General features: G+C 41.3%; 1 protein-coding gene across 5 annotated transcripts in view; it reads right to left on the bottom strand.

The window, feature by feature from the left end:
- OCA2 (OCA2 melanosomal transmembrane protein) overlaps window positions 1-24873 on the bottom strand; it is a 452195-nt gene that overhangs the window by 152969 nt on the left and 274353 nt on the right. For all 5 annotated transcript variants that reach the window (XM_060179243.1, XM_007533891.2, XM_060179245.1 and 2 more), the window contains 2 exons: window positions 10881-10940; window positions 10203-10307 (listed from right to left, as the gene is read on the bottom strand). In XM_060179243.1, coding sequence (XP_060035226.1) covers window positions 10203-10307; window positions 10881-10940 — 165 coding nt within the window. The remainder of the gene's footprint in view (window positions 1-10202; window positions 10308-10880; window positions 10941-24873) is intronic.

Below are 24873 nucleotides of genomic sequence, written 5' to 3'. Positions count from 1 at the left end.
ATTTGGTGGAGGACACAGGACCTGGGTTTAAGCCCCCAGTCTTCACCTTCAGGGGGAAGTTTAATGAGTGGAAAAACAAGGCTATCTCTCTCTCCCTTTTTCTCTCCCTTTTAATTTCTCTCTGTCCTATCAAATGTAAGAAAAAAACATTTTAAAAAAGAAAATGCTACACAGAGGCAAGGGAACAGGACAGATAATGGTGAGACTGAGAAGTGAGTTGGAGAAAACCCACAGAATTATGTACATAAATTACGGTTCTCTGAATTCAAAAGCCAGGACAGCCATAATCACATTTTAACTTGAAAATTGTCTGAAATTCTCTCTGTTCAAGCAAATGAGGCTGAAAAGATAAAGTTTAAGTGGAGGAAGACCGCATGAATTCTTGGCCATTAGAAATACTTCTCAGGCTTCTGATACCATCTGCAGTGTCCTGGGGGTCTCACCAACCTTCCCACAAGAAAAAAAAAAAGAAAAAAGAAAAACAGGTCTGGGCTCACAGCTCCCTGTCAGCTGCAGATGGACCAAGAGGAAGCAATCAGTGGGCAAGTGGCATAGGGGTTTCCCTGAGTGGAAGTACTTGTTAAGATATTGAAATTCTGGGGGCTCATCTGGTAGAGAACACACATTACTACGTGTAGGGACTCTGGTTCAAGTCCCCTGTCCTTACTGGCAGTGGTGGGGGAAGCTTCAGGACTTCTGGAGAAGTGCTGCAGGTATCTCTCCTTTCTATCTCGCCCAGACCAGAAAAAAAGAAAAAGAAAATAAACTGCCACCAGGAATGATGGATCCCTGGGGGGTGCTGAGCCCCAGGAATAACCCTGGTGGCAAAAATACACATATCTATTTAAATGCTTCCATACCAGTCATGAAGCTTTCCATACCAGTACTCCAGCCTCCCACTCTCAGCCTCTGAATACCCCCGTGTTTCAAACCAGTAAGAAATTAGCTCTAGAACCCAAGAAGCTTCCCACACAAACTCCCCTTATCTGCTCTGACTACAGTGAAAGTTGATGGATTATCAATATGGAAATAAACTCATAGTGTTCAAGATTGTTGAATAGTGTCAGTTAAAAGTGAGCATGGGTCAAAATGAAAGGTGGTCCCACTGCCAAGCCATAATGAACATTTCAAAGAGCAAGTGTAACCACAGACACCCAAAGTCCCATAGTGATCTCTCGTGAACTGTCTGGCTGTGGGAATTTTCAGTAGCTCTGTATTTGGTCAATGTGGAAAGATAAACCCAGCTCAAACCTAGTTTCACCCTCAACATTGTTACATGAGTGAAAATTCAATAGCATGATCCTGTCTGTTATAAAATAAGCCTCTGGCATTTCCTGAATTATTTGATATGGTATTCTGATGATTGGAAAAAAGAGAAATGTCAGGAGCAAATGTGAGCAGAGGTTTCTTACTGTCACTCCCAACTCAATGTGGACAGAAAAGCTCAAAAAGAAACTTCTCCTACTATTCATTTGCCAGCACTTCTGTATTAGAAATAGTGACAATGGGGCCAGGCAGTAGCTCAGCCCATAGAGCACACACATTATCATATGCAAAGACCAAGTTTTGAGCCCCAGTCCCCATTTTCAAGGTAAAAGCTTCATTAGTGGTAGATTAGTGCTGCAAGTGTCTATCTCACTCTCCATTTTTCTAATGCTCTATTTTTAAAAAAAGGCTGGTGGGAATGACGGGGTCATGCAGGCACCAAGCTCCTGGCATCTAAAAGGAAGGAGGATTTTGAAGAGGATCAGAAGGAGGAACAGGAAGAGGAAGAGCAGGACTCGAAGAATAAGGTGAAGGAGGAGGATGTGGAAGAGGATGAAAGAAAAAAATGACCATATTTGTCAGCTCTCTGGTGAGAACAAGAGATATAGAGAGAAAGAGAGAGAAGGAAATAGAGAGGGGGAGAGAGAGAAGAGAGAGAATAAAGAAAGGAGGAAAGAGAGAGAGAGAAAGAAAGAAAGAAAGAAAGAAAGAAAGAAAGATAGAAAACGAGGCACACAATACCATTTATGGTGTTCTACATTTTTATTGGATAGGACAGAGAGCAATTGAGAGAGAAGGGAGAGTCAGAGAGGGAGAGAGAAAAATAGACACCTGCAGGTCTTTTACACTGAGGTATCTAGTTTCCCCTAACATGGATACATGTGGACTGGTGCCCTATCTCTTAGCCCCTAATCTAATGGAGGGTACCATTTGAAATGGAACTAAGTAATTCCACATGTTAGGAAAGGTTTCACCAGATTATTGGAGTTGAAGGTTGACATCTCAGGTTTGTTGTCTCTGGATACAGTTGAAGGGAAACATATAACACTAAGTGCTAATTTTTTTTACTTCTTTTTTTTTTATTTAAGAAAGGAGACATTAACAAAACCATAGAATAAGAGGGGTACAATTCCGCACAATTCCCATAACCTAATCTCCATATCCCATCCCCTCCCCTGATAGCCTTCCCATTCTCTATCTCTATGGTAGCACTAAGTGCTAATGTTTAAGTTGACGATTCTGTGTGTCCTGTGAGTCATGTTGTAAATATCCAAATGGCTCTTGGCAAGAAAAAAAAAGTTTCCCCACACCTTGTTTAATGTGTTCCAACCCAAGGGGTCTGTCAACTTAAGCTGGGCTTGTCACACTGTCCTCCAGTTTCTTTAAGTTTGCTCTCATGAAGAGTTCTTCAAACAAAGCAATACTCAGACCCTACTTTGATAGATCAGTGATTTCTGTACTTCCCAGCAAGTTCTGGCTTGTATTGTTCTCTGGGCTCCCCTACCTCTTTGTATGTGATGCCATTGAGAGAATCAGTTTCCTTATTTATGTTTCTTATTTAAGTTTGTACATTCATTCACAAGCATACAGGTAATCATGGCACAAAGAAGGCACTTAGCAAGTGTTGGCAAATGAATGAGAGAGGTACATTACAGTCATTTAAGCTTCAAAGGAGCTATCACTCACATCACCCACAACTTCTGTCCCCTTGTGACTATTACAGAGGGAAGGGTGCACCCCACTCTATTCTAGTGACACCCAGTACACTGATCTTGGCCAAGCTGTCCTGTCCTCTGACATGTAACCCCATCTGCATCTGCACATGGTACCACTTTTATTTTCAGGACCCTAAGAGTCTCTATGGTACCTGTGCACTGGGATGGCTGAGTTCACTGACTCCCCATGGGTCCTAGGAGAGGCTGTGGTGACAGGACATTACGTATCCAGTAAGATGGGGAGGGGGAAGGACATTGCTTCTTCCCCTGGACCTTCTCTACTGCCTAGGCCAAGTGTCAATCTCTGCCTGGGACTGTATAGCTGTTCATTACCATCTCTCTGGCATTTTTCATAGCAACACTAAGTACTGATTTTTATTTTAAAATGTTTTATTGAGGACCAGGTGGTGGTGCACCTGGTTGAGCGCATGTTACAGTGCTCAAGGACCCAGGTTCGAGCCCACAGTTCCCACCTGTAGGGGGAAAGCTTTGCAAATGGTAAAGCAGTGCTGCAGGTGTCTCTCTTTCTCTCTCCCTTTCTATCTCCCCTACCCTCTCAATTTCTGGCTGTCTCTATCCAATAAAGATAATTTAAAAATGTTTTATCAGTGATTTAATAATGGTTAACAAGATTGTAGCATAACAGGGGTACAATTCAATACAGTTTCCACCACCAGAGTTTCATCCCATCCCCTCCACTGGAGGCTTCCCTATTAATTATCCCTCTGGCAGTATGGACCAAAATTCATCTTTTGGGAGTTGGGCGGTAGTGCAGCGGGTTAAGCGCACATGGCGCAAAGCGCAAGGACTGGCGTAAGGATCCCAGTTCGAGCCCCCAGCTCTCCACCTGCAGGGGAGTCACTTCACAAGCAGTGAAGCAGGTCTAAAGGTGTCTTTCTCTCCCCCTCTTTGTTTTCCCCTCCTCTCTCCATTTCTCTCTGTTTTATCCAACAATGACAACATCAACTAATAACTACAACAATAAAACAAGGGCAATAAAAAGGAAATAAATAAATATTTAAAATTCATCTTTTAATCATAGTAGCTAAGACCTTGCACCTTCTGCACCCCATAAAAAATTTTGGTATAGAGGGCTAGATGGTGGTGCACCTGGTTGAGAGCACATGGTACAATGCACAAGGACCTAGGTTAAAGCCCCCTTTCTCCACCTGTAAAAGGAAAACTTTGCAAATGGTGAAGCAGGGCTGCAGCTGTTTCTCTTTCTCTTTCCTTCTCTATCTCCCCTACCCTCTCGATTTCTGGCTGTCTCTATTCAATAAATAAAGATAATAAAAAATAAAGCTTAGAAAAAGTGAGATTTGGTCCATACTCCCAGAGGGATAAAGAATAGGGGAGATACCCTAGCCTGCCACACTAGGAAGACTAGTCTAAATGAGTGCAACCTTGTTGTTAAAATTCGGAGGCTCCAGCTGGCCGGGCTAGCTTCACGGGCAGGTAACAGAGACGACCAGAGACATACGGCTGGGCAGGGAAGCTGTATTTCTTTATTCAGGAACAACGATTCATAAACTAACCCAAACTAATCACCAAACAGAACTCTGCTGCCTCTTTGCCCCGCAACGGCGCCACTCTTGAACTCTGCAGCTCTGGAACTCTCTCAGGGTTCCTTGGGGCGGGGACAAGTGGGCCCGCGAAACTAGCAGGACTGAACCAATTTTCTTAGCAGGGGAAGAGCTAGAACAACCCAATGTAAAGCATACAACACAACCTACAATGTTCCCATCTGTGACCATGAGCTGTGAGTTCATACCAATAGGGACTCAGAGGTTACATGGGCTCTAGTGCTAAATATCAAAGGGACTTTCCAAAGTTAACCCTATCACCAAATAATGTGATGATAACAATAACTATCCATTGTCTTCTTGAACCCTAAGACAACAGGAACCTCACATTTCCACTATAGAGCCTATATTTCCCCCAGTCCTGGAACCTTAGGGTGGGGCCCACTTTTCTGCATGCTGCTCTCAATTCAAATCAAATAATATTGCATACACGGATCGCAACCTAATCAACACAACGAGTGCAAACCCAACATGCTTCACTTCAGACTTTGACCAGAGACTCAGGTGTGGAATGACAACCCTTCAGCTTCATCACTCAGGTGAGACCTTTCCTTTCATAGTATTCTCTAATTCCATTCCAGCCGTTCCACTCCCCAATAAAGTCCCCAAACCTAGATATAGTCCAGGTCCCCTGAGATACAGCATAGGTTCCGTACCCATAAACTAGGGGGAAAATATGCCCATAAACTAGGGGAAAAATATATACCTGAAAGCAGAAGTACACAAGAGCATGCAGGGAATACCCCCAACACTTCATCTGCACTATTCCAGTCTTTAGGTCCATGATTGTTCAACCATTTGTTTGGCTTTGTATGTTAACTCTCTTTTCAGCCACCAGGTTCCAGATGCCAACGAGATGCTGACCAGACTTCCCTGGACAGATGACCCCATCAATGTGTACTGGAGCACCACTTCCTCAGAGCCCCACCCTACTAGGGAAAGAGAGAGACAGACTGGGAGTCTGGATCAAACAGTCAATGCCCATGTTCAGCGGGGAAGCAATTACAGAAGCCAGACCTTCCACCCTCTGCAACCCACAACGACCCTGGATCCATACTCCCAGAGAGATAGAGAATGGGAAGACTATCAGGGGAGGGGGTGGGATGTGGAGATCAGCTTATGGGAATTGTGCAGAATTGTACCCCTCTATGGTCTTGTTAATGTCTCCTTTCTTAAATATATATATATATATATATATGCCCTGCATCGAGTGAATGGAGATAATTAACTTTATTCACAGAATTTTATCAAGAATGGGAGCTACTCACTGTCCTAATCCAACTTTCTAGCCTTTTTCTCTACTCTGACACCATTATCTCAGACAGTATTTTTATCCAACTTCATGTTAACTATCAAACTCAATCAAAATTACCATGGTTGTGGCCCCCTAGAAACATGCCAAAACCCTCAAACCTATGGACATTTAATATTTGATAAGGGGGCCCAAAGTATTAAATGTAGAAAGGAATCTCTCAACAAACAGTGCTGGGAAAAACTGGGTTGAAACATGCAGAAGAATGAAACTGAACCATTTTATCTCACCAGAAACAAAAATCAACCCCATATGGATCAAGGACCTGGATGTTAGACCAGAAACTATCAAATACTTAGAGGAAAATATTGGTGGAACACATTCTCACCTAAAACTCAAGGACATCTTTGATGATACAAACCCAATTGTAAAGAAGACTAAAGCAGAAACAAATAAATGGGACTACATCAAACTGAAAAGCTTCTGCAAAGCCACAGAAACCATCACCCAGGCAAAGAGACCACTTACAGAATAGGAGATCTTCACATGCCATACATCAGACAAGAGACTAATAACCAAAATATACAAAGAGCTCAGCAAACTTAGCACCAAAAAAACAAATGACCCCATTCAAAAATGGTCAGAGGATATGAACAGAACATTCATTACAGAAGAGATCCAAAAGGCTAACAAACATATGAAAAATTGCTCCACGTCGTTGATTGTCAGAGAAATGCACATAAAGACAACATTAAGATAACACTACACCCCTGTGAGAATAGTATACATCAAAAATGACAGCAGAAACAAATGCTGGAGAGGCTATGGGGACACATTCTGCACTGCTAGTGAGAATGTAAATTGTTCCAACTTCTGTGGAGAGCAGTCTGGAGAACTCTCACAAGGCTAGACATGGACCTTCCATATGACCCAGTAATTCCTCTCCTAGGGATATACTCCAAGGAATCCATAACACCCAACTAAAAAGATATGTGTACACCTATGTTCAAAGCAGCACAATTCCTAATAGCTAAAACCTGGAAGCAACCCAAGTGCCCAACAACAGATGAGTGTCTGAGAAGGCTATGGTATATATACACAATGGAATACTATGCAGCTATTAAGAAGAATTAACCCACTTTCTCTGACCCAACTTGGATGGTGCTAGAAGGAATTATGTTAAGTGAGCTAAGTCAGAAAGACAAAGACGAGTATGGGATGATCCCACTCATAAACAGAAGTTGAGAAAGAAGAACCGAAAGGGAAACTCAAACTGAATTTGGAGTAGGGCACCAAAGTAAAAGTCCTGGGCTGAGGGTGAGGGTGGATGTTTGGCTTCATGGGGGAGGGGGGTAGTGGGAAAGAAAAGAAGATGGGATGGGGCACATACTTTTGGTGGTGGGAATGGTGTTTATATATACTCCCATTAATCTGTAGTCATATAAGCCACTATTTAATTAATATGAGAGAGGAAAATTGATTGAATGTCTCAAACTTTTTAATGCACAGGCCATAGGATGAGTCTTTGATATGTTGATTCTCTTAAAAACTTAGACCAGGTGGTCCAGGAGGTGGTACAGTGACTAATAAGGAACTAGACTCTCAAGCATGAGGTCCTGAGTTCAATCCCCAGCAGCACATGTACCAGAGTGATGTCTGACTCTTCTTCTCTCTACTCCTATCTTTCTCATTAAGAGATAAATAAAATCTTTAAAAAACAATCTCAGACCAGGGAGAATAGAAGCAACGAGTGGCACAGATATATACAAATAATGTCAAAGGACATAAATTATGGTGGTGTTGTGTATGATACAGCAAATCCTAACAAAAGGATATTTCAAAGTGAACCCAATTGCCAAATAATTTGATTAGCAATAACTATCTATTGCCTTCTTAAACCCTAAGATAGCAGGAACTTCCCGCTTCCTCTCTAGAGCCTATATTTCCCCCGAGTCCTGGAACCTCTAGGGTGGGGCTTACTTTCCTGCATGCTTCTCTCTATACATACCAATTGATATTGAATCCACCCATCCCAACCTAATCAGTGCAGTGAGTACCACCTCAGTATGCTTCACTTCAGACTGTGTCCAGAGATATCAAGCGTGGAATGTCAACCCTTCAGCCTCATTACTCAGATAAGACTTTTCCTTTCATAGGATTCTCTAATTCCATTCCAGATGGTTCACTTCCTAACAAAGTCCCAAAACCTAGATATAGACCAGGTCCCGTGAGACAGAGCATAGTTCACATGTGTCCATAAACAAGGCAAATATACACCTGAAAGCAAAAGTACACAATAGTCTGAGTAAGTGAGGGAAATCTAATAGAAAGTAAGTGAGGAGGGTATCTAAGTCTAAGTAGACACTATTTCATTATGAACTTTATACTGACTCACTGCAGATACGGAGTTCTGGTGGTGGGAATTGTGTGAAATTGTACCCCTCTTATCCTATGGTTCTGTCAGTGTTTCCTTTTTATAAATAAAATAACATAAAAAGAAAAAAAACTGTACAAATAAGCAATGGAGAAGAGAAGAAGAAGAAGAAGAAGAAGAAGAAGAAGAAGAAGAAGAAGAAGAAGAAGAAGAAGAAGAAGAAGAAGAAAGAAAGAAAGAAGGAAAGAAACATGCCTAAAATGGATATCCTAGCTTTGTTCCACCCTAAGATCACTAATTTCATCTGCTCTATTCCTACTTTTTGACTCTTGTTCATTAACCACTTTGTCTCACTTTATGAACACCAAGTTGCATATGCTACCATGATTCCATCCTGACTTTCCTGGGCAGATGAGCTCACCAGTCTGTCTTAGAACCTTGCCTCTCTAGAGCCCTACCCCACTAAGGAAAGATAGAAACAGGCTAGAGGTATGGGTCGACTTGCTAATGCCCATGTCCAGTGAAGAAGCAATTACAGAAGCCAGAAATCCTACCTTCTTGACCCCCAAAACAAACTTGATCCAAACTCCCAGTGGGGGAGAAGTGATAGGAGGAAGAAGATAAGAGGGCTCTAAACTCCAGCTCCATCAGCACCCAGAGAAAAAGGAGGAAAAAGAGAGGGATATTTGTATGTAGCAATGGTGTCATGAGTGGTTTGGAGGGGAAGAGAGGACTGGACTAGGAAGAAAAAAGGGGCAATTACGTACAAATATAGTTGTAGACATGATGGTTGACCCATGTCTGCAACCTTAGAAGAGCTGTGGTGGCTTGTAGTAGGAAGATTGGGGTTTCAGAATTCTGGTGGTGGGAACAGTGTGTAATTATACCCCTGCTGACATGTAATTTTGTGAATCACTAATAAAAAACAAAAAGAATAAGGAAGCTTCCAGTGGAAGAAATGGGACATGAAACTGGTGGTAGGAACTGTATGTATTTGTACCACTTAACCTTACAATCTTGCTAATCATTATTAAATCACTAATAAAAAATTTTAATTAGCACTTAATGTTGCTATGAAAAATGCTAAAGCTACCTTGGCAGGGCCAGACCCAGTGACTTCATAAACATTCCCCACCCCATTCTATTGAATCTATTTCTCCTCTTTAGTACACAGTTATGAGAGTATAGCTGCCCTTGGGGCTCAGAAGGATCACAGAATTCCAGCCCTAGCAAGAACAGTGCCCACTCTACAACCAGGACATTCATACATCTGTATGATTTCTCTAATTTGGGGGCTTCATGAAGAATTAATATCAACAGCTGCAGAATTATTCAAACACACAGCACAGAAGAATAACTAGATACCCATAGTCAATAAGGTCAGACCATGGTAGTTAACTTCAGAGGGTGGTGGCAGGTCAGCAAAGTCACCAGAACACTAGAAAAGTCCATTTAGTGTTCATAAGGCTTGGCCCTGAAGGGCTCAGGGGCTTAAGACTGGAGGTAGGTTCCCATGTAAAAGGGTTCCTGCCTTGATCTCCACCAAGCAATCAGCTGTGCCCAATATACCACAAGAATGAGACTCAGAATCCCTGTAGGAGAGCTCTTCTGTGTACCCTCAATCTCTCTGAGATCAAGACTATATAGAGAATTCAAAATCTGCCCAGGCCAAGCACTGGAAGCCACTTAGAATGGCTTCTGCATTCCCAGGGAAGAAAAGATGGATGTCTCTTAGTGTCTTTCAATTAATGATGACAAAGAGGAAAAAGGAGGAGGGGGAAGGATGAGAAAAGATTATCTTTTCTATAAGGAGCAGTAATGGCCCTGAAACTACCAGCTAGCCCAAGACTAAGCACCAAAGCCGAAGGCCCTGCTGAGTTCCGGCTTTGCCACATATATGCTCCTACCCTGCCGGTAAAACAGAAGGACAGGATTCACTCTGGCAGGACAAATGGGGCCCGACTGTGAACAGGCAGAAAGCCTTTGTTGTATGGAGCAGACAGGTGACTCACCATAGTGGCAGTGAATGGGATGTTGTCTATCAGAGAGGATGCAATGGCTGAGACCCAGACCACCAGGATGATGGCAGCAGCAAGGCGCTGATCCTCAGGCACCATCTGGAAAGAGCAAAAGAAGGCAACACCATCTGTCAGAGCTGTACTATCAAACCACATTAATGGAGGGTTGTGCTAGGACATGTGACAGGTGGTGGTTTGTGTCTCTTATATAGGAAGTAACTGAGGCAGATCCAGGTGTACAAATAGGACCAGTCAAAGATTCCCCAACCCTTCTGGAGTCTCTTCTTCTATCATGCCCAGCCACACCCAAGCTGACCAGACCATAGGGAGGGAGGCAGAGGAACCTCTGTCCTGGTCCCTGTCAGATGTCAGGGCAATGATCACACTGACCTTACCCTCTCAGAAAGAATCCCAGTTAGGACCTCTGCAGCAATCACTGCCTCTGCTGCTCTCCTTCTAACAAAAGCTAATAGCAAAATTGCAGGCAACTATCATTACATATTCTTTGGGAAAATTCTCCCTTCATCTCTAGGCTACACAGGAGAAAATAGGTCCCCTGCTGTACTTTTTTTACATAATTAATGTGACCTATTCTTGCCAGATCTTTTTTTTCTTTTTACAAAATCAAAGGAAGAGTGTCTGGAGTGCATTATATTGTCGCATTTAATGTACCTTTATTAGCAAAGCAGTCTGTTCTCCAACATACTCTATTAAATGGAGATGAGCCAGTGCCTAGAAGAAATGGATATAGGAATGAGAATCAGCTTAAAAACTGGGAATATATGCAAATTTGCAAAACCAAGGTCTTTCAAATGAAAATAAGTGAACATAAGGTAGGTCTAGGTTCTCATTTCTCAGATTCCTATACACAGTCTATAAATAATTCATTTTCAGAGATGTCCACTGAAGAGAAGAAAACACAAGAGCAGAGGCAAGAATTTTTCATTGATTTCTGTTAATGTCCATGCTAAATCTGAACTCAAGTGGAAGGTCCTCTCTTTCAAGGTCTGTGTATTCCATTGTGTTCAACTGAACATAATGAAATGCTACTCCACTGAGAAGGTCTTTCAAGTAAGATGCATTTCAATTTTTTTCTAAAGTTAAACATCACAGCCTCAGGAGAACTTTTTTAAAAGTGCCTATTTTTTCATAACTGCCAAAAAAAAAAAAAGTAGGAAAGGTCAGGTTAACAGAAGCATGTAACTGTTCTCTCAGTGAACACCTTGTGCTGGGAGAGACAGGAAAGATCAAATGAAAGAAATGAGAGCAGGGAGCCTGTTGGAATGCCTCTTTTTCTAAGAGGGTACATGCTGCCCAGGGGTAGGAGGGATGTCTGTAAGAAGTCCCTGGGAGGGATAGACGTGAAAGATGACAGATAACTGCCCAGCACCTCTCCCACACAACTTTATCACAGTACCCCCAATAAGTGTTGAAAACATAAAGTTAGCCACTTTTTTAATTTATAAAAAGGAAATATTGACAAAACCATAGGATAAGAAGGGTACAACTCCACACAATTCCCACAACCAGAACTCCATATCCCATCCCCTATCCAGAGAGCTTTCCTATTCTTTAACCCTCTGGAAGTATGGACCCAAGGTCATTCTAGGATGCAGAAGGTGAAAGGTCTGGCTTCTGTAATTGCTTCCCCACTGAACATGGGCATTGACAGGTCGATCCATACATACTCCCAGTTTGCCTCTCTCTTTCCCTAGTGGGGAAGGGCTCTGGGGAAGCGGAGCTCCAAGGAGCATTGGTAGGGTTGTCTATCCAGGTAAGTCTGGTCGGCATCATGCTGGCATCTGGAACCTGGTGGCTGAAAAGAGAGTTAACATACAAAGCCAAACAAATTGTTGAACAATCATGAACCTAAAGGCTGGAATAGTGCAGATGAAGAGATGAGGGGTACTCCATTTTGTAGAGAGCTAATAGGCATACTTTAGTTATATTTTAAAGTTAGCCATTTTTAACTATGAGTAGAATGTCCCTACCCACATGTAGAGTGATTTGTTGTGGAGCCAAAATAGTGACCCTTTTATCAAAATTTTCTTTTTAAAAAAAGATTACTTTTGGGGGAGAGGAAGATGGCGGACTGCGAGCGCTCTGACCTCATCGTCAGCAACGGTAGGATTTTCTGCCTTTATCAGGCCAGTTAATAAGGGGTGACACCAAAAAGTGAGTACAATTTAATTTGGGTTAAGAATTAGAGTAAAGGTGACACGGACTAGCGGGGCTCCAGAATTCCCAGGGCGCCGGGCAAGGCGAGTGCGCTGGGCATTGTCCTCCGCCCGCCCAGGAAGGCGGCTCCTCCGCCGGTTGCAGAGCGCGGCTGGCAGAGGACCCGGAGAGAGCACTTTAGCTCGGGGGCTTCCTCTTGCGAGTCTCCAGGGTCCACCGTGACCCTGAGGGCGGATCCAAAGACTTCTTGAGTATAGCTCTCATTGGATCAAAGGACTTGGAGCTAGTTTTCATTTTTGAGAAATCCTTTTAAAAAGTCTGGAGGGGGGGGTTTCCCAGAAGATGGCGGACTGAGAAGCGGCTAGCCTTTGAGCTCCGGACACATCTCGTGTAAACAATAGGATTTTCTGCCTTTAGCAGGCCAGCCAATAAGGGGCCATAGCAGTGACACCAAGGAGCTGTCTATAACTTAATTTGGGTTAAGAATTAGAATAGGGGGAAAAAAATTATTTTTTCTTCCTTTTAATTTTCAAGCATACATCCTTCCCGCCACCCCCCCCCCATAAGCAGTGCCTGGGACCAGCTACTAGCAGGATACCCCATACCACCAAACAGGGTTTTTTTTTTTTTTTTTTTTTTTTTTAAACTCACTGATACACATTTGGGAAGTTCCTCGCACTGCTCTTTAATTACAACCCTTCTTCTTATCTTCTCCCTTTTCTCTCTCTTATCTCTCTCTTTTTTTTTTTTTTTATCTTGTCATACACTTCTTTCTTCTTTGCCTTTCTGAATTTGTGAATTACTTTGGGGAAGAAATCTGACCCAGAGTGGACTCTCTATGTGTGTATCTCTGCTCTAGTTCCCTTTACACTCTTGTTACCCCTAGAATATACACTGGATAGTAGATTTGCATAACTGTCTATTCTTGCTATCCTCTCTTTCTTTTCTCTTTCTTCACTGGGATTTGGTTACTATTTTTTCACGGACTGGAGAAATTGTTTGGCTAACTGGTAACGATTAAACTACTTCAATACTTACTTCAGTTGCTACTGTAATTCCGGAGGTTGGTGAGTGCAATTGTCATAAAGGTATTTAGTACAGTGTTACTTGTGCTCAAAACACAACAACTGAGGAACAACAGAGCATTAAAAAAAAAAAAGAGAGAAACACATAAATAAATAAAAAATGGGTAGATTAAAAACAAATAAAACTGCTACCCCAATGAATGAAGACAAGAGCCCAGAAGAAACCACAAATCAGTCAGAAGTAACCATAGATAAGAAAAGTATGCAAGCAATAATAAACTTATTAATCACAAAAATGAAAACAACATTGGAGGAAAGGAATGGCAGTATTAGGGAAACAACAGTTGAGACCCCCAAGGAAAATACTGATTATCTTGAGACAATTAGAGAACTGAAAGCTGAAATAGCTGTAATGAAGAAAGAAGCTGAGGCAAGGGAAAGCAGACTAACAGAAGCAGAAAACAGAATTAGTCAGACAGAGGATGAGTTAGAGAAAACTAAGAAAGAGGTGAAAGAGCTTAAAAAGAGATTGAGAGACACTGAAAACAACAACAGAGACATATGGGATGATCTCAAAAGAAGTAACATTCGTATAATTGGCCTGCCAGAGGAAGAAAGAGAGGAAGGGGAAGCAAACATTCTAGAGGAAATAATACAAGAAAATTTCCCAGACCTGAATAACAGAAAGGATATCAAGGTGCAAGAGGCCCAGAGAGTACCAAACAGAATCAACCCAGACCTGAAAACACCAAGACACATCATAGTCACAATGAGAAGAAGTAAGGATAAAGAAAGGATCCTAAAGGCTGCAAGAGAGAAACAAAAAGTCACATACAGGGGAAAACCCATAAGACTTTCCGCAGATTTCTCAACTCAAACTCTAAAAGCCAGAAGGGGGTGGCAAGATATCTATCGAGCCCTGAATGAAAAAGGGTTTCAACCAAGGATAATATATCCTGCTAGACTTTCATTCAAGCTAGATGGAGGGATCAAAACCTTCTTAGACAAACAACAGTTAAAGGAGGCAACTATCACCAAGCCGGCCCTGAAAGAGGTACTAAAAGACCTCTTATAAACAAGAACATCACTATAATACTTGTAATATATCAGAGTAAACAAATTTTTTTAGAACAATGGCACTACAATACATTAAATCCATAATATCAACAAATGTCAATGGCTTAAACTCACCCATCAAAAGGCACAGGGTGGGGAGATGGATCAGAAAACATAACCCAACCATATGCTGCTTGCAAGAATCCCATCTGTCACAACAAGATAAACGCAGACTTAAAGTGAAAGGATGGAAAACTATCATACAGGCTAACGGTCCACAAAAAAGGGCAGGAACAGCCATTCTCATCTCAGACACGATAGATTTTAAATTAAATAAAGTAATAAAAGATAGGCAAGGACATTACATAATGATTAGAGGATCAATCAGCCAAGAAGACTTAACAATTATTAACATCTATGCACCCAACGAGGGACCATCTAAATACATTAAACACCTATTGAAAGAATTTCAAAAATACATCAATAGTAATACAATAATAGTGGGAGACTTCAATACCCCACTCTCACACTTAGACAGATCAACAAAGCAGAGAACCAATAAAGATACAAGAGAATTGAATGAAGAGATTGACAGACTAGACCTCTTGGACATTTTAAGACTCCTCCACCCCAAAAAACTGTAATACACCTTCTTTTCAACTCCACACAACACATACTCAAGGATAGACCACATGTTAGGCCACAAAGACAGCATCAATAAATTCAAGAGCATTGAAATCATCCCAAGTATCTTCTCAGACCACAGTGGAGTAAAACTAACTTTTAACAACAAACGGAAAATTATTAAAAGACATAGAATTTGGAAACTAAACAACATGCTCCTTAAGAACCACTGGGTCAGAGACTCACTCAAACAGGAAATTCAAATGTTCCTGGAAACTAATGAAAATGAAGACACAACCTATCAAAATATTTGGGACACAGCGAAAGCAGTACTGAGAGGGAAACTTATAGCCATACAATCACATATTAAACACCAAGAAGAAGCCCAAATGAACGACCTTACTACACACCTCAAGGACTTAGAGGAAGAGGAACAAAGGAACCCTAAAGCAACCAGAAGGACAGAAATCACTAAAGTTAGAGCAGAAATAAACAACATCGAAAATAAAAGAACCATACAAAAGATCAATGAAGCCAAATGTTGGTTCTTTGAAAGATTAAACAAAATTGACAAACCCCTAGCCAGACTCACAAACAAAAAAGAGAGAAGACTCAAATTAATAGAATTGTAAATGATGCAGGAGATATCACAACTGACACCACAGAAATCCAGAGAATTCTGTGAAACTTCTATAAAGAACTATATGTCACCAAGCTAGAGAATCTGGAAGAAATGGAACAATTCCTAGAAACCTATGCACTTCCAAAACTGAACCAAGAAGAACTACAAAATCTAAATGCACCAATCACAGACAAAGAAATTGAAACCGTTATTAAGAATCTCCCCAGCAACAAAAGTCCTGGACCAGATGGCTTCACAAATGAATTCTACAAAACTTTCAGGAAACAGTTAATACCCATACTTCTTAAGCTATTCCATAAGATTGAAGAAACAGGAATACTCCCTTCCACCTTTTATGAAGCCAACATCACCCTGATACCAAAAGCTGATAGGGACAGAACAAAAAAGGAAAACTACAGACCAATATCTCTGATGAACATAGATGCCAAAATATTAAACAAGATCTTGGCCAACTGGATACAGCAATACATCAAAAAGATTGTTCATCATGACCAAGTGGGATTCATCCCAGGAATGCAAGGCTGGTTCAACATCCGTAAATCAATCAATGTCATTCATCACATCAATAAAAGCAAAGCCAAAAACCACATGATTATCTCAATAGATGCAGAAAAAGCCTTTGACAAAATCCAACACCCATTCATGCTCAAAACTCTACAAAAAATGGGAATAGATGGGAAATTCCTCAAGATAGTGGAGTCTATATATAGCAAACCTACAGCCAACATCATACTCAATGGACAGAAGCTGAAAGCATTCCCCCTCAGATCGGGGACTAGACAGGGCTGCCCACTGTCACCGTTACTCTTCAACATAGTATTGGAAGTTCTTGCCATAGCCATCAGGCAAGAGAAAGAAATCAAAGGAATACAGATTGGAAGGGAAGAAGTCAAGCTCTCACTATTTGCAGATGATATGATAGTATACATAGAAAGACCTAAAGAATCCAGTAGAAAATTACTGGAAGTTGTTAGGCAATATAGCAAGGTATCAGGCTACAAAATCAATGTACAAAAATCAGTGGCATTTCTTTATGCAAACACTAAATCTGAAGAAGAAGACATCCAGAAATCACTCCCATTTACTGTTTCAGCAAAATCAATCAAATACCTAGGAATAAAGTTGACCAAAGAAGTGAAAGACTTGTATACTGAAAACTATGAGTCGCTACTCAAGGAGATAGAAACTGATACCAAGAAATGGAAAGATATCCCATGCTCATGGATTGGAAGAATAAATATCATCAAAATGAATATTCTCCCCAGAGCCATATACAAATTTAATGCAATACCCATCAAAGTTCCACCAGGCTTCTTTAAGAGAATAGAACAAACACTACAATCATTTATCTGGAACCTGAAAACACCTAGAATTGCCAAAACCATCTTAAGGAAAAGAAACAGAAATGGAGGCATCACACTCCCAGACCTTAAACTATATTATAAAGCCATCATCGTCAAAACAGCATGGTACTGGAACAAAAATAGGCATACAGACCAGTGGAACAGAACTGAAAGCCCAGAAGTAAATCCCAACACCTATGGGCATCTAATCTTTGATAAGGGGGCCCAAAGGATTAAATGGAAAAAGGAGGCTCTCTTCAATAAATGGTGCTGGGAAAACTGGGTTGAAACATGCAGAAGAATGAAATTGAACCATTTTATCTCACCAGAAATAAAAATCAACTCCAAATGGATCAAAGACCTAGATGTCAGACCAGAAACAATCAAATACTTAGAGGAAAACATTGGTAAAACACTTTCCCACATACACCTCAAGGGCATCTTTGATGAATCAAACCCAATTGCAAGGAAGACCATAGAAGAAACAAACCAATGGGACTACATCAAATTGAAAAGCTTCTGCACATCCAAAGAAACTATTAAACAAACAGAGAGACCCCTCACAGAATGGGAGAAGATCTTCACATGCCAGACATCAGACAAGAAACTAATCACCAAAATATATAAAGAGCTCAGCAAACTTAGCCGCAAAAAAGCAAATGACCCCATCCAAAAATCGGCAGAGGAAATGAACAAAACATTCACCACAGAGGAGATCCAAAAGGCTAACAAACATATGAAAAACTGCTCTAGGTCACTGGTTATCAGAGAAATGCAAATCAAGACAACACTAAGATACCACCTCACTCCTGTAAGAATGGCATACATCAAAAAGGACAGCAGCAACAAATGCTGGAGAGGATGTGGGGACAGAGGAACCCTTTTACGTTGCTGGTGGGAATGTAAATTGGTACAGCCTCTGTGGAGAGCAGTCTGGAAAACTCTCAGAAGGCTAGACATGGACCTTCCATATGACCCAATAATTCCTCTCCTGGGGTTATACCCCAAGGACTCCATAACACCCAACCAAAAAGAGGTGTGTACTCCTATGTTCATAGCAGCACAATTCATAATAGCTAAAACCTGGAAGCAACCCAGGTGCCCAACACCAGATGAGTGGCTGAGAAAGCTGTGGTATATATACACAATGGAATACTATGCAGCTATCAAGAACAATGAACCCACCTTCTCTGACCCATCTTGGACAGAGCTAGAAGGAATTATGTTAAGTGAACTAAGTCAGAAAGATAAAGATGACTATGGGATGATCCCACTCATCAACAGAAGCTGACTAAGAAGATCTGAAAGGGAAACTAAAAGCAGGACCTGATCAAATTGTAAGTAGGGCACCAAAGTAAAAACCCAGTGGTGAGGGGTAGGCATGTAGCTTCCTGGGCCAGTGGGGGGTGGGAGTGGGCGGGAGGGATGGGTCACAGTCTTTTTGTGGTGGGAATGGTGTTTATGTACACTCCTAGCAAAATGTAGACATATAAATCAGTAGTTAATTAATATGAGAGGGGGAAATCAATTGTATGTCTCAAAGTTTCTCAAAAGACAAACTGAATCTTTTTAATATATAGGCTATGTATTTGATATGCGGACTCTCTCAAAAGCCTAGACCAAGTAGATTAGAAGCTTCCAATAGCACAGCTATATACAAGATACTGGGTACTTTCCAGCAAACCATAACAAAGGGACTTTTCAAAGGTAACCCAATTAACAAATAATGTGATGATAATATTAACTATCGATTGTCTTTTTGAACCCTAAGACAGCAGGAACCTCACATATTCACTATAGAGCCCCTACTTCCCCCAGTCCTGGAACCCTTGGATAGGGCCCACTTTCCCGTATGCATCTCCCAATCCAAACCAAATAACATTGCATCTGCCGATCACAATCTAACCAAAGCAACGATTGCTACCTCAACATGCTTCACCACAGAATGTATCCAGAGACTTCACGTGTGGAATGACAACCCTTCAGCTTCATTACTCGGGTGAGACCTTTCCTTTAATAGTACACTCTAATTTCATCTCAGGTAGTTCACTTTCTAACAAAGTCCCATAACCTAGATATACACCAGTTTCTGTGAGAGAGAGCTTATGTGCACACGTATCCATAAACTACTGCAAAATATATACCTGTAAGCAGGACTACACTAGAGTTTGCAGTGAGTACCTCCCTAACACTTCCTCTCCACTATTCCAAGCTTGGGATCCATGATTGCTCAACAAATTGTTTGGCTTCATATGTTAACTCTCTTTTCAATCACCAGGTTCCAGATGCCACCAGGATGCTGGCTAGGCTTCCCTGGATTGAAGACCCCACCAATATGTCCTGGAGCTCAGCTTCCCCAGAGTCACACCCTACTAGGGAAAGAGAGAGGCAGACTGGGGGTATGGACCGACCAGTCAACGCCCATGTTCAGCGGGGAAGCAATTACAAAATCCAGACCTTCTACCTTCTGCAACCCTCAACGACCCTGGGTCCATGCTCCCAGAGGGATAGAGAATGGGAAAGCTACCATGGGAGGGGGTGGGTTATGGGGATTGGGTGGTGGGAATTGTGTGGAGTTGTACCCCTCCTACCTTATGCTTTTGTTCACTAATCCTTTCTTAAATAAAAAATTTAAAAAAAAGATTACTTTTTTTATCTTTATTTATTTGATAGAGACATCCAGAAATTGAGAGGGAAGGGAGAAGATAGAGAGGGAGAGGAAGTGGAAGAGACACCTGCAGTTCTGCGTCACCAATTGCAAAGCTTTCCCCCTGCTGGTGGATACTAGGGGCTCGAACCTAATCCTTGCACATTGTAACATGTATGTTCAACCAGGAGCACCACCACCTGGCCCCACCACAGTTTTCTATTAAATTTGCTAGTATATCAGTGAAATCATAAAGCAGTATCTATTCTGTGTACTGTTGGAGTTAGGAACAGAATCATTCTTTGACTGAGACCTGACCTGTAGGCTGTTTATCAGCAAGCTGACTTCTACCCACCAGATGTGACCTCCCCTCCATCAAACATATTACAATAACCAAAAATGTCTCCAGAAACTGCCACTGTCACCGTAAAATCATCCCGTTAGGAAACTATGACTAATAGTTGTCCAAATTTTACTAAAATAACCCGGATGTTTAAAAATACTTTATTTTGACAGACACTTGTGTGGACCCCCATAGGACCTTGCCCTCAACTTGGATCAACAACGGTAGAGAATGTCCCATCCTCTGAAGGGAGGCTGGACAACATACTCTATGCTACACTGAAGGAAGATGGGTTCTGATATTGGGGCAGCTTGGAACGTTCCTACTGACGACCACAGAATGTGAGCTCAGATCTAAAGGGATGCAGAGGTCACATAGGCTCCTAAGCTGAATATGGGTCCCAAATCAGATCAAATCGAAGGGGTTTACAGTGAACAATATGTATACACCTTTCCCATACTTGGGATCTACTCTCTTCCCTGATCTAGCTTTCTGGTCCTTTTTCCAGCCATGAAATCATCTCTCCAGACAATAACTTGAATCCACCTGCATATCAGATTTCAGGCTCAGGGGGAAAAAAAAAATACTAGTATAGCCACAGGTTCTTTGGAATTTAACTAAAATATGCCTACTAGCTATCTACAAAATGGAGATCCCCTAACCCCCAACTTTTCATCTGAACTATTCCAGCCTTTAGGTTCATGATTAGTCAACAACTTGTTTGGCTTATTAACTCTCTTTTCAGCCACCTGGTTCCTGATGCTAGCATGATGCCAACCAGACTTCCCTGGACAGATAACTCCACCAATGTGTCCTGGAGCTCCAATTTCCCAGAACTTCACCCCACTAGGGAAAGGGAGAGGCAGGCTGGGAGTATGGATCAACCTGTCAATGCCCATGTTCAGCAGGGAAGAAATTATAGAAGCCAGACCTTCCACCTTCTGCATCCCACAATGACCTTGGGTCCATACTCTCAGAGGGTTAAAGAATAGGAAAGCTATCAAGGGAGGGGATGGGATACAGAGTTCTGGTTGTGGGAATTGTATGGAGTTGTACCCTTCTGATCCTATGGTTTTGTCAGTGTTACCTTTTTATAAATAAAATAAAATAAAATAAAAATTTTATTTTGGATAGAGACAGAGAAATTGAGGGAGAAGAGATAAATGGGGAAGGAGAGAGAGAAACAAGGATCCTGAGACACACACACACATACACACACACACACACACACACACACATGCAACACTGTTCCACCACTCATGAAGCTTTTCCCCCTGAAGGTGGGGACCACGAGTTTGAAGACATGTCCTTGAACACTGCAATGTGCATACTCTATCAGGTACATCACCATCTAGCTCCTAATAATCCAGATTTTTAATTTGAAAAAAATAATTAAATGTAGCATTACCTTTTGTTTTGTTTTGTTACTGATTGAAAGAAAAGTTAGGCAACTAGAGGCTGGGTGATGGTGCACCTGGTTAAGTGCAAATGTTACACTGCTAAAGGACCCGGGTTAAAGTCCCTGGTCCCCACCTATAGGGGGAAATCTTTATGAGTGGTGAAGCAGGTCTGCAGATGTGTCTCTGTCTCTCTTCCTCTCTACCTCTCCCTTTCCTTTCAATATCTGGCTGTTGCTATCAAATAAATAAAGATAATTAAAAATTTTTTTAAAAGTCAGATATATAAGTAATTTGTGTATGTATGCATACACAAAATTTTATGTACACAACTTAATATGTGCTTTTAGCAACAAAATATATTTATATTTAGTGAGATATAATTATAAAAATATATTCTGTGGTATCAGTCTAAAACAAAATAAAGGAAAATCTTAAAGATATTTGAATATTGCATCTGTTAACTAGTCCAAAGCAATGACTTTTAACAGAATAAAATTCAAAGTGGTAAAAAAAAAAATCCAGATATATAATTAAGCATGCTTTTTAGCGGCAGAGCAGTGGCAGTGACCACACATGTTATAATGTGGAAGGACCCAGGCTCAAGTCCCAAGTCCATAGCTGCAGAAGGGAAGCTTCATGAGTGGTAAAACAGTATTGCATCTGTCTCTCTCACTCAAACTTCCTTTTCATCTTTTCCTCCCAGCCCAATTTGTCTCTCTCTAGTCAAAATAAATAAAAATATTTTTAGCATATTTTTAAAATGAAAAATGAAATAACACTGTAAAACACTTCACTTTATCAAGCTTATAGTTTTCCTTCAGCAAGCTAAATTTATGTATAGTTGAAGATTATTAGGATCACTTATCTTCCCCACAAAATTTTATTGTAAAAAAGATGACTGTGTAACAACATGAACACTACTCTGCTCCAGAAACATGTTGGTTCTGCAAACAGTCCAGCATTCTTCATTCTTCCCCTATTGACATTAGGTAAATTAGTGGTATTAATTCTGCCAAGATGACAGACTAAGAGGTCTTAAGGTACCTTTTACACTCATATATAACTTTAATAAAATGTAAGTTCAACACATTATTGGATTAATTTAGAAAAGAAACTAAGAAGGGAGAGGAAGACAGAGCAAAAGAGAGAAAAAGAGATACTTACAGTACTGTTTCACCAATCAATAAGATCTCCCTCCCACCTTCCAGCACCATGGCAGCCTCTTCACCACCACCCTGCAGATGGGGATCCAATGAAGCCCAGGCCTCACCCAGAGTAACACACATGCGCCACCAGATGCGGCACCTACAAGTCTCTAATGTAATGTTTTCCAAGAACCCCAGCACCTAACATTAAAAGGTTCCCTGCAGCCAACTGTAAGTTATAGACAAATGGCAGGAGGGGACAGAATATCCTTGAGTTATATGCTGAGAAACTACTGAAGTCAGAGTGCTGAGGTCTAAGTGTCAGCAAGGCTCTAAAGTGAAACAAGCATTGCCTTATCAAACAAAGATCACGGAAATAAGACAAACATCAACCCCCATCATTCAGCAGAAGCAGAGACAAGTAGTTCCTTAAAAAGTCTCCCAAATAGAACAGAAGCAACTAGTAGCACAGCTATATACAAGATGCTGGGTAGTATACCCCAAATCCTATCAAAGGGACTTTCCAAAGTTAACCCTATCACCAAATAATGTGATGATAACAATAACTATCCATTGTGTTCTTGAACCCTAAGACAACAGGAACCTCACATTTCCACTATAGAGCCTATATTTCCCCCAGTCCTGGAACCTTAGGGTGGGGCCCACTTTTCTGCATGCTGCTCTCAATTCAAATCAAATAATATTGCATACACGGATCGCAACCTAATCAGCACAACGAGTGCCACCCCAGCATGCTGCACTTCAGACTGTGACTAGAGACTTCAGGTGTGGAATGACAACCCTTCAGCTTCATCACTCGGGTGAGACCTTTCCTTTTATAGTATTCTCTAATTCCATTCCAGCCGTTCCACTCCCCAATAAAGTCCCCAAACCTAGATATAGTCCAGGTCCCCTGAGATACAGCATAGGTTCACCCGTGCCCATAAACTAGGGGAAAAATATATACCTGAAAGCAGAAGTATACAAGAACATGCAGGGAATACCCCCAATACTTCATCTGCACTATTACAGTTTTTGGGTCCATGATTGTTCAACAATTTGTTTGGCTTTGTATGTTAACTCTCTTTTCAGCCACCAGGTTCCAGATGCCAACGAGATGCTGACCAGACTTCCCTGGACAGACAACCCCATCAATGTGTACTGGAGCACCACTTCCTCAGAGCCCCACCCTACTAGGGAAAGAGAGAGACAGACTGGGAGTATGGATCGACCAGTCAATGCCCATATTCAGCAGGGAAGCAATTACAGAAGCCAGACCTTCCACCCTCTGCAACCCACAATGACCCTGGATCCATACTCCCAGAGAGATAGAGAATGGGAAGGCTATCAGGGGAGGGGGTAGGATGTGGAGATCGGGTTATGGGAATTATGCAGAATTGTACCCCTCTCATTCTACGGTTTTGTTAATGTCTCCTTTTTTAAAAAAAAAAGTCTCCCAAATGTAAACTCTCTGGAGTCAGAATCATTAAGGTCAAGAAATAAAACTCTAATCTAGTGTGACCAAGAATACAAGATAAGCAACATAAATCAGAGCAGAAATGACCAAAACAGATTTGGATAACCCTGAAAACTGAAATCTGAATAAAAATTCAAAGATATAAAAATATAAAAGAGGCATTTTGTTCAAAGAAAATAGGGTTGAGTAGCGAAAAATTTGCCAGTTATTGTGGGTTGTCTATATATTCTGGCATCTCTACAGTGAATCATTAAAAGAGTCAACAATTTGTTTTGCTTTATACCTTAACTCTTTTTCAGCCACCAGGTTCCAGATGCTACCATGATGCCAACCAGACTTCCCTGGACAGACGACCCCACCAATGTGTCCTGGACCCCTGCCTGCCCAGAGCCCTGCCCCACTAGGGAAAGAGAGAGAGAGAGAGAGAGAGAGAGAGAGAGAGAGTCTGGGAGTATGGATCAACCTGCCAATGCCCATGTTCAGCGGGAAGGCAATTGCAGAAGCCAGACCTTCCACCTTCTGCACCCTAAGTGATTAAGAATAGAAAAGCTGTCAAGGGAGTGGATGGGATACAAAGTTCTGATAGTGGGAACTGTGTGGAATTGTACCTCTCTTGTCCTATGGTCTTTCCATTTTATAAATAAAAAAATAAAAAATACTTTTAAATTAAAAAAGAGTATGCTAAGTCAGAAAAGGGCAAAAGGAGTTTTAACTAATCTTAAAAGCAAAAGATTAAAAATAAAATTTAAAAGGTAAGTCTAATAAAAGTCAAAAATTTTTAAAT

This window comes from Erinaceus europaeus, chromosome 20 (genome assembly GCF_950295315.1).
Source record: "Erinaceus europaeus chromosome 20, mEriEur2.1, whole genome shotgun sequence".
Lineage (NCBI taxonomy): Eukaryota > Metazoa > Chordata > Mammalia > Eulipotyphla > Erinaceidae > Erinaceus > Erinaceus europaeus.
Note: the sequence above shows the minus strand (reverse complement) of the source record. Positions and strands in the feature narration are given on the sequence as shown.